The 11,031-nt window shown below is 43.5% G+C and overlaps 2 protein-coding genes across 2 annotated transcripts; both read right to left on the minus strand.

Moving 5' to 3' along the window:
• Positions 1 to 105: 105 nt before the first annotated feature.
• ATC70_005969 (uncharacterized protein) lies at positions 106 to 7,602 on the minus strand (the record flags this gene model as incomplete). Its single annotated transcript, XM_064825251.1, has 5 exons — positions 106 to 379; positions 437 to 542; positions 604 to 3,651; positions 3,709 to 5,529; positions 5,604 to 7,602. The coding sequence occupies 5 exons, from the start codon at positions 7,600 to 7,602 to the stop codon at positions 106 to 108; spliced, it is 7,248 nt and encodes a 2,415-aa protein (XP_064680628.1).
• Positions 7,603 to 7,993: 391 nt separating this feature from the next.
• Positions 7,994 to 9,665, minus strand: ATC70_005970 (uncharacterized protein; the record flags this gene model as incomplete). The annotated part of the gene is made up of 8 exons (XM_064825252.1): positions 7,994 to 8,038; positions 8,126 to 8,233; positions 8,352 to 8,504; positions 8,559 to 8,883; positions 8,958 to 9,112; positions 9,173 to 9,216; positions 9,276 to 9,470; positions 9,533 to 9,665. The coding sequence occupies 8 exons, from the start codon at positions 9,663 to 9,665 to the stop codon at positions 7,994 to 7,996; spliced, it is 1,158 nt and encodes a 385-aa protein (XP_064680629.1).
• Positions 9,666 to 11,031: the final 1,366 nt, after the last annotated feature.

The raw sequence follows: 11,031 nt of genomic DNA on the forward strand, positions 1-11,031 counted from the left end.
GCTGAAATTAGTAAAGCAAATGACAAGGGAAATTACACAACACAAGAGATGGATGATGGGGTAAGTGTTGGGATGATGTACAGAGTAATTAGAGAGAGATAATAGTTATTCTTTCAGCGACGGTGCTGTTGTTGGTTCTTGTACTGCCGCTGCTGTTGCTGTTGCGTCTTCCTCGTCTTTCTCAGCTTCATCAGATTCAACATCAAACAAATAGTGGTAGTTTAATATCAGATATTTGACAATGTTTTGATGATGCCCCAAATTCGACATGGTCGTGGCAAAGGAAGCAGGCCCAGGCGTGGGTTGCAGTAACGTAGGTCCAAAGACAATGGCCAAGTTGGTAGCATACATGTGGTTTGTAGCTTCAAAATCAGTGACACTGCATTTTACAACAAGTAGGTAATGTGTCCATTTATGATGATAATGCTTCACTTACATGACAAAATGTTCGATGATTCTCTTGAGGAGCACATAGTTGCAATAAGGCAGTTTCTTAATGACTTTTTTGATCAGATACACGCGTTCATCATGGTCCTCAGAAGCTATGTCAACGTCAGTTAGTACGTCAAGGTATTGTTAGACGCTGCCAAAACAACACTTTACCTGAAGCTGTAATGAACTCATCATAGAGGCTATATGTTAACAGAGGTTCAGGCAACTCACGCAGAAACTGCTTCAGAGCATCCGCAACGACATTGATATCAGCCCAATTGGGGTCACTCAAATCCACTTTTGCAACATCCTTGTTGAACTCTGCCTTCAGTGCACTGACAACAGACCCTGTACCAGCCACACGATAAATACCAACTTCCTCCAGACCTCTTTCTTCAATCTCTCGAATACATTTATCCACAACCAAAGGCACTTTACCATCACGCATCAAGCCATCCAACGTGACACCGTACACGGATGTTCTTGAAGACACAGCAGGTTGAGTTCGACTACCACCAAGCATGGCTTGACGATGCTGTTGACTCGCCTCCATATCCAAGGACTCTGCAGCCAACACACTTTGTCGTTTGGCAGCACCTTCTCTCGCCGAGTTGTTGATATGCTGCATCCAATCATGCATGTCTTCACGGTTCATGCCTTGAAACAAGTATTGACCGCCTTCTTCTGTCACGATACGAAATACAAATTCACGCTTTGTGTATGTGCTGGCAACAGATGTGGTGGCATGGATCAAGTTGATGACAGTAGACGCTTTGGTGGTTGACAGATATTGGCTTGACGAGATATCCACGGTGGTGCTGTTGGGTGAGTGAGGAAAGATGTGTTGGATGGGTGTAGCAGCTACAATAGATTGAGGACGCAGACCACGCAAAAAAGAGTTGATACGAGGCATGACGCTATGGCCATTTCCACCGTTGCTGCTGTTGTTGTTACTTTGCTGCTGCTGTTGAGATGAGGAGGATTTATTAGCATTGGCTTTTCGGTCTTGTTTCTCGATCAATCTTGCTTGCTCCAATTGCCTCTTTTGCAGCTTGTGCTGCAGTGAAAGCCATTCCTTGTCGACACGGTCTCTTTCCTTAAAGTCCTTCTTCAGTTTGTCCATTTGCTCAGCGACTAGCTTGCTAAACACCATACCGCGTTGCAGAGATTTGCTAGTAGTGCCTCGAAGCACCATGGAAGACGTGCCTCCAGTAGACATGGCCTTTTTGTTCTCCTTGATGGCCAGTTCACGCAAGTCTTTCCATGTGTCCTTGGACTGGTAAGGCGAGATCAAGAAGGACATGCTGATGCCTTTGGATTCTGTTTGATGTTGTTCTTGTAGGTCCGTTTGCACATTGATAATCAGTTGCAAAAACTGATATACATAGCGACGCTTATCAAAATGGATCAGACAGTCCTTCTTGTTAAAAGTATCTGGCACTTGAAAGCACAGCTCCATGATGCGCTCAAAGATCCATTCTAGACTAGGCACCACCAATGACTGATTATGCCGGTGCTGCGAAGAAGATGAACTAGCCATGGACGACAGCGAATAAGAGGAAGAGGGCGAGACAGTACGAGCAGGCTTTGAAGAGGACAGCATAGTTTGCATCTTTTGTATCTGAGAGAGCAAATTCTCTAGGTTGTCCAGGTTGGCATGTCCATGTTGCATCGCCACGTCTTGCCAAGCCTTGGAAAACAGACGCACTTCAGGGCTGACCAACGCACTCGCAATAGCATATTCCACAAATCCAGGCACACGTCCCTTGCTGGAATTGGAGGAAGATTCAGGGAACAGCATCAGTTTCTCGCTAGATAGTCTGCTGAGCACCACGATTTGAATGAACTTTTCGATACGTAACACGCGCGTTTTGGAGTCAATGTTCATGGCAGCAATTTCATTGATGACCCAACTGCGAATGATGAAATGCATACAGTACAAGTATTGAATAGAACCAGGGAACGCCAGCAAGAGATCGTCATCCGCAAACGCAGAGGGAGATACCACAGAGCGTCTTGCACCTTCAATTGCAGTAAAGATATCCGAGACGATAATTTCATCCGGCATGACATGATAGCTAGCCAGATGTGAAGAAGGGGCGTCCAGGACAGGCGCTAGTGCAGCAGGCATACGAGCTGTGCGAGATGATTTGCGAGCAGGTAACCAAGCATAAATGTCGCCTGACTGTGCTTCAAACACATCAAAGGTTTGGATCCAATCTTGCATGGTAACAGCACTAAATAACTGACCTACGGCACGGTCTACTTGCTCCAATAGGGCTTCAGGGGGGAATCGATCGACCAGGCTCTTGGCTTCCATGTTACGAGGACGTGTCGAGATGGATAAGGGAACCAGTTTGTTGGTGGCCAATTGCAGTGTTGCATGATACCGTGTACATCCGTCTGTCAATTGCTTGTACAGATCCTCAGCACCACGCGCACTTTCCGGGTCAAATTCAATGGCTTTTAAATCGTAACAAGGCGAGATACTCTTGCGTATAAACTGACTACGAAGCTGACTGATACGTGTTGTAATGACGCTAGCCATCTTGAGCGCCTCTAAATGGTTCAGCTTGATATCCTCAGAAATGTCTTGTGGTGCTTGATACGCTTGCAAGGGCACACGCCATTCTTCCAATGCAATCTTGGCATTCTTTAAAAAGTTGGCAATGTAGCGTGTTGCTTCCACTTCATCCACAAAGTCGTAAGGATGCTCTTCCACCCAGTACAACATCAGATTAAGCACGCGTAGCTGGATTTCCGCTACATTTTTCCAATCAAAAGACAGCAGACTCTCGTTGGCAGTCGTGGCAGTCGATTTCCTGTTGCTGGGCAAAGCAGAAGTAGCATCTTTAGCAGCAGAGAAATAGGTTTCCAAGAGGATAAGCGAGTTTTTGCGCTTGAGAGGTGATTTGCATTTGGATTTTGCGTTCATGAACTGATGTCGAAGCATATCCAATAAATGATTTGCTGAACAATACACACGAAATGTCATGAAAAAAATGCTTATGTACTCTTCTTCGTCCATGGCAATGCGAGCAGGTTGGTTTTGTTGTGATAGGCCTTCAGCTAACGAAATCATCTGCCACTGATCTTTGAGCGACTCTTCGTGAGGTGTCACACCACGCACCAGTGTTTCCACTAGTTGCTCTAGATAGCCCGCCTTGACAGTGACCAACAAAGCGTCTTGCTCGCTGTTGTTGCTATTCTCCTCTTCATCTAGAGTGATGTCTGATGTTGAGTGCCGTGACCCATATGATGCAATGCTACGCTTACCTTTCTTTAAAAAGTCAATCGAGTAATTGGATTCCGTTCTTTTCAATCCAGTCAGCTCATCCGCGACAGATTTCTCACCCTTGAGAATAGCAGACGCTTTAAACACCAATTCACCTTGTTGCACAGCCAGTAACAGCTCGCCGTTCTGTCCATATTGAGCAGCACGACTCTTGCGATGTGCTTCAATCAAGGCCTTGGTGGAATAGGTCTTGTGGTATCTGCTCGAGATCAAAGATCCTAGCCAAGTGCGGCTATTCTCAGATTCCAACAAGTCGTATTTGCTGGACGTCGATAGGAGCTTGCTGCCTGTGGATGAACTTCCAGGAGGAAAGCTGTAAGTGCGCTGACGAAAAGCCTTTCGGTTGAATTCCTTGACGGGCGATTCCTGCTGTGTCACGGGTTGTTGCTGCTGCTGCTCTGCGTCGTCATCTGCTGCAGGCTTCTTGGTGTTGCGGTCTTCTTCCATAAAAGATCGAAGCGAGCGAACACTGTTGTTGGTTCCCATCTTGCGAGGATGTGTTCTCTTTGTAGGCGCTGCTGATGAAGAGGAGAATTGTTGTTGCGACGAGGAGAGAGAAGACGCCAACGAGATCATGGAGGCATGGGCATGACTACCAGATACACCCACCTCATTTGCACTGCCTGATGCTTGTTTCTTGGATTCCAACAACGTACAACTATCCAGAATAGTCGGAAACACCAATGCAGCAGTAGAAGGTGGCGCCACATCACTACTTGTTAGTGAATGCAGTGGATGTGTCGTCGTCGACGGTGATCGACCACTAAACTTGCGTCTATCAAAACCCTGTCCAAACACACGAGGCTCACACGCCAGCGAGCACTCTTGAAGATACTTGTAATCATGCGGCACAGACATCAAATCAGTTACTGAATGCTCAAAGAAAGACTGCAAAGGGCCCACAGCTGGGAAAGAAGGGCTGATCTGGTCCAACGGTGTGTGTTGCTGCTGTTGTTGCTGCTGTTTCCATGCATCCAAGTTAGTAGTAATCGCTTCGTATATACATTCGCACTCTTCAAAATTCACCATGGAGGGACTCAATAGCTTTTTGTTGTGTTTTCTGTATCGATCCACCGACTGTCGAATCGTGCCAAAGAACGGTAATCCCGTATCTGAAGTGGCGCTGCTCAATACTTTGGAGAATTGAGATAAAGAGGCCTTGTCTCCCCAGCCCTCAGCCCACATGATTTGAGAAAACAAGCCATAGTCTGTCAAAATATCCACCCATTCCACCTGCACATGGTGCACCAACGCACGGTCTACTGCTTTCCACGTCTCTCGCAAACGAACAATGCCCACGGAGCAAATCCCCATGGCAACCGCACACCAGCCCGTCATGTCTCCCAGCTCTTTCAAATGCAAACCTACACGAATCCAATGTTCCAGCAATTGAGATCGCACCAGCATGCAATTATCCGCTTCTTCATGTTGTGTGTCGATCAAGATTTGATTTCGAATCAGTTTTGTCAGGAAATGAGGTGCCATGGTCGTGAATAAGAGGGAATTCAGCATTTGTACGGATAATTGAGGCCGTGGCAAGTAAGAAATAGGATTCATCAAGTCTTTTTGATACTGCTTGTGTTTGTTGAGATGGAAAAGATAGATTTGTTGCGCAAAACTGGTAGGATCAATGGACAGAAACACGGCCGGCGTGAGCCCTGTCAACAGCAGATTGGATAGGTTGATCGAGTTTCTTCGTTTACCATCTGTTTCATAAGCAGTAATATTCTCCACTTGGTCGTCCTGGCCTTGTGCTTCCTCTTCCACTAGGTCGTCTTGTGGACAATGCGCAGTAGCGGTAACTAGATAGATGTGCCATGTCAATATTTACTGTTACACTACACACGGGTTTGTTTAGGTCTATCATTCTCCTTACCAATGGTCTGTTCACATGTTTTTTGTGCATTTTCGGAAACAGTTTTGAGTACCAGCTCTTTGACATGAACAGCCTGTGTATCTACGACATGGTGGTCCAGAATATCCATCATCCTAGTCGCTACTTCTCCCATAATATCCAAAGCAAAGTGCTGGCACCAGAATGTAAAAATGTCCAATACACGTTGTTCAAATGTCCTGTTGGCAATGAGGCAAGTCTTGATCTCAGACAAAACACAAGCGCCCGTGGTGAATGTTGAGTAGGTCAGCAAAAAAATCTGCATGTAGTGTTCATGATGTTCTGCGTTGTATAACAGTTCATGAACTAACGCATTGACTGTACCGCCTTGAACATGACTCTCATCCACTTGTGGTGGTGGTGGTGGTGGTGGTGGTGGTGGTGGCGGTTGAGGTTGAGAATGAGGCTCCTCATCGGACCGATGATTCCGGAAAACAATGTCTGGATGAATTCTTTGTGTAGCGTCGTACATCCTGCTACTACTACTGTTCTGCTGCTCCTCCCAGCCATAATCATCCTCTGCTCCCTCTCTTGAAATACTACCTCCAGACCTGCTGCTCAATAGATCTTCTTCCCTATCGTCATCTGCGGCAACAGCAGCAGCTGCTGCTGCTGTTGTTTTGCTCTGCAATTGACTGATCCACGCATGGCCTGCTTCACGATGTTGCGTGGAATAGACTCCCAGAATCGACGGTCGATTTACGTACTGTAGATTGAACAGGAGTAGTCCGTTGGAATACGAACAGGGATCAGATTGCATCGAACTGAAAGACGCAGGCGACGTGGGATGCGGACTCGTATTGCTGGACACCATATACTCTACTTTGAGTCGATGAAGGGGTATCTTGTTATCGATCTTCCACAAGGAAGACTGAAGATCAGGTCGAATACAGATATACAAGGTGTCATTGTAAATGATCAAGTGGACCGGATGCTTGGCTTGCAATGTCACTTGATTCAATTCCATAAAGACAGCACCTTGTGCAGTGGATACTTGCTGCGTTGGAAAAAAGACGTGTTGTGCTTCTCGATCAAAATCGCCTCTTACTAGCGCAGTGGTGGTCATTGTATTCGTTGTCGTTCCCGTGGTGGCGATACTAGAAATGCTGCTATTCGACAATGAAAATGACGATTGCTGACTTGCTAAACTGTGGTTGCTGTGTAGTTGCTTTAATGGATGATGATGAGGCATGGGGAACAGCGATCGCAAAGGTGATTCAGAGGTCAATTTATACAGGTACAGCTTGTGTCCTCGTAGGACCACTCGATACAGCTTCCATCCACGGTCCAATTTTGTTTGTTTGTGAAATGGTTTGAAATCTGTCTTTTTGAACAAATAACCTTCTTTGAGAATGATTAAACTCGTTCTCTTTTCAGCTGCATTGCTGTTGATTCTTGTTGTCGATGTATTAGTGGAGTTTCTACGGCGTGCAATGACAGGTGCAGAAAACGCGTCTAGTGCTGATTCATGAGGAGTGGTGGAATTAGAGGTAATAGTAGTCGTATTGTGTGTGGTATTGGCAGCGTGAGGTTTAGCAACAGATATCGTAGCTGGTAAATCAGTGGATTGAGCCAGCAGTGAGTCCATGCCCATCATAGACATGGGTCTTGTTGACCTATTCAACATGCGTTTCGTAGTGTTGGTTGCTGTAGACGAGTTGGAGGAGGATGTATTGAATTCGGAACTAGCTGAATGTTCATCAAATGAACGAGATATTGGCTTTTCTGATGAATGCGTTGGATGTGTATCAATGGACCATGGCTTTGCAATTGTAGCAGCAGCAGCAGCAGCAGCAGCAGAGCGAGTAGAAGAGGTGGAGGGACGAGTACTGGTAGAGTACTGGTGTTGCTGAGGTAATGATGAAGGTGAATTGTGTGTAAAAAATCTATTCTTTAAAAAGGAAAATGCGCTACGATGATTGTCATCTTCAGTTGAATTGCGTGGTGATGTTGGATTTCCCTTGCTTTTTTTCGACTTCATCATCGCCAAATGACGATGGTTATAATGTTGTGTGTATATATATAAGTTGAGTAATGAAAGAAAAGAAAGAGAAAGAGAAAAAAAGGTAGAATCTTTAAATTGTGCAAGGACTGGTACACACACAAAAAAAAAAAAAAAAAAAAAAAGTTTCAGTTGAAACTATACACAGGCCAGCAGGCAGTGAATGGGTGTGTTTTTTTCTCCTATAAAAAGTGCTATTGTTCTCTCCCTACTTGGAGATACTAAAATACATTTTGCACTTGGTGGAAACTACGTATGCATGAAAGAGAGGCTCTTTTCTTTTCCTTCTCTTTTTTTTTTTTTTTTTTTTTTTTTTATATAGAAAATCATTAAAAAAAAAACTTGGATTATAAACATGGGGTTCTTGCTTCTACTCTGCATGATTGAAGAGATAACTGACACTTTCACCATTGTGCTATAAATGAAGGTTAGTTTAGATTGAATGCAGGGAGCTTTTTGTTTAAGAGGGGGAGGGGGGGGGGGTATGACAACGTAAACTTACAGTTCTTCTTATTGCCTCTGCAAGTGTATTGGAAATATCAATGACAATCAACTTGGATGATTGCTCCATCTTTTCCTTGGGAATAGGGAAGGTGTTGGTGACAACCAGCTATATTACAAGTTAGCTACACCATATATCATGTCTCTCTCTCTCTCTCCCGGATATATGAATACATCAACTCGCTGTATACATCTATACATCAAGGAGAGCCGCATTTTAATATTACCTTGTATACACTATCACAAGCTTCAATCTTTTGAATGGCATCTCCACTCAAAACACCATGGGTGGCAATAATGTAAACTTTATCAGCTTCACACTTTTTGACCAAATGTTCTGCTGCATCCAAAAAGGTGCCGACACTATCAATGATATCATCCTAGATCAATGTCTGTAAGTACTCCTATCACCATCTATCACATTTAATACTTACGGTCAAGAAGGCAACCTTGCCTCTAACATCACCCACTAGGGTAATTGTACTTTCACCATCTTTATCAGCAACAACTGTAACTGCAGCATTGACAACATCACCATTGACACCAGCCTCATTCAATGAAGAAATAGAAGCAGTTAAATCCTCAACATCGTCATTGACAATCTCCTCTTCTTCTTCATACACACGAACACTGGATTCTCCTTCACCAGACTTGGGCATGCCACTGTAAGGACGGTTTTGTCCTTGAGGTCCCATACGAGAACGATCCTTGTGGATCAAGGCAAAATCAAGGCGAAGAGCATCTGCCAAAGAGGTAACCCTGTCGCACGGATAAATTGTGTGTCAGTAACGTTGATCCTAATGTTTGACAGCTGCTGATCACAAACCACATACCGTTTAGCGCCACCAGCATTTTTTGAGACAATGACACCGTTTTGCCAATTGGGAACAGTTTGAGTGATCCAACGAGCAATAACAGGTTCAGCATACAAGTTATCAACAGGACGTTGAAAGAAACCTTGCATTTGTGAAGCGTGAAGATCCATGGTCTGTTATGAAAAGGCATTAAAACATCATGTCTTATTTTTTTCTACCATGACCCAGCTTACAATAATGTGATCAACGCCAGCAACAGCCAACATGTTTGCAACGACTATGTACAAAATAGGTCAATATCTGACCGCACATTGCATTGTAGGGATGGCAACTCACGTTTAGCAGTAATACTGGTTCTACCCTTACGCTTACTTTGCTTACAGTAGGGAAAATAAGGAAGGACGGCAGTGATACGCTTACCGGAACCAATACGAGCAGCTTGGATCATGATACAAAGCTCGATAATGTTGTCATTCATGTTGTTGGAGCCAGATTGAATGATAAAGACATCTTCGTTACGAACAGAAACACCTGTGGATGATGATGTACATGAGCGTTTGAATGTCTAGACAAGATGTATTTGGGATACTCACGAATTTCGACATTGGTTTCCTTGTTACTAAACTTTTGAAGAGTACATTCGGACAAAGGAGTACCGAGACGTTTGGTAACAAGAGCTGCAAGCTCAGGATGAGAAGAACCAGCTAAAATCTTGGTATTGCGCATAATGATAAAGAGGTGGACTCCAACAAACAAAAAATGATAGTGCTACTAGATTTCATTTCCTAGCTTTTTTTTTTCTTCCTTGTAGTAGAAACTGATGGACAGTCACCAGAAAGTGTCATAATCATAAGAAAAAATTTTCAAAATGGTGGTTGATTTCATGTGTGAGAAAAGTATAGCATTTAAGGTTCTGCAAAAGGTATATCCATCGAAGCCCTTTTCATCATTTTCCTTTTTGCGGAAACAGACTGGATCTTGCCCAATGCCTTTCCATAGCAACGACATTATAATTCTGATCTGACAATTTTCTTTGTCAGGAACATCCAGCTGTCAAATGTTGGAAAACTTTAAATTTTGAGCATGGGACATCTTTCATTGAATTCTTTGATTTTTAAGGTATTCGAGAATACTCTAGAGCACAGTATTTTTGAACGGAAATGCTACGATTGTATTCTCGCAAACCATTGGTCTCATCATAGCAACAATGCCTGACAAACTTGATGCGGGCATAAATTTCATTTGTAATGCTGCTGCCTGTAAAATAGCAATCAGCCATTTCGAGGTATTGCATCTTGATCCAAGCGTACGAATAATCAATTGTACTCATTATCAGCAAATAATGTTGAATTATTCCTTGTTATATGAAAGGTTGACGAAACAACCCTACCCTGCGATGACTTGAATTCAGATAGATTCAATTTCGAATGCTTAGCTTGTTGTAATGCTACTACCTAAAATCAAGATGGCAAGCCAGCCTACGATGATTGTAATCATGAATCGCTTTCGTTAGTTATAACCAATGGTCACTGATGATGGACAAGAGTGCACTTCTGGCAGTTAATCGACGTTGCTTCCAACATAATAGACCCTTGACTTAAATTTCAAATTTGCTATTGTTTTTACGCATAATAACATGTTAACTACAAGCTTTAGATCTATCAACGAGGTGTTGGAGAGCATTGTAGTCCAAACCGCTTGATCTTTTCTTGTTTCGTTGTCGTTTGGTAAAGGGTCAAAGTTGTCTGTTTATTTTACTAGTAAAGGGGCACATCTTTTCCACGAGAGATATTGACGTTAGAGCCTTTATTTTACTGCCATTACATGCTCTCGTTTAGGGACCCATAAGCATGTGAACAGGTTCATAGATGCTATATCGATTGTCAAATAATTGAGTGGGTAAAACATGACGAAAAAGCTGCAAAAAGATCAATGGTTTAACCCTATTATCTCTGAACCTAGCAACTCAACCCACTTTCCTTATTAATTAAATCTTGCTTTCCTTTGTTTGCTGTACAAAATCAGATCGCGTTTGGGGAAATACGACACCTTCCTTTAAAAAGTTGGTTTTTCAACCGCTAAATTGGAGTTT

Source organism: Mucor velutinosus (genome assembly GCF_035048745.1).
Source record: "Mucor velutinosus strain NIH1002 chromosome Unknown tig00001544, whole genome shotgun sequence".
In the NCBI taxonomy this organism is placed as follows: Eukaryota; Fungi; Mucoromycota; class Mucoromycetes; order Mucorales; family Mucoraceae; genus Mucor; species Mucor velutinosus.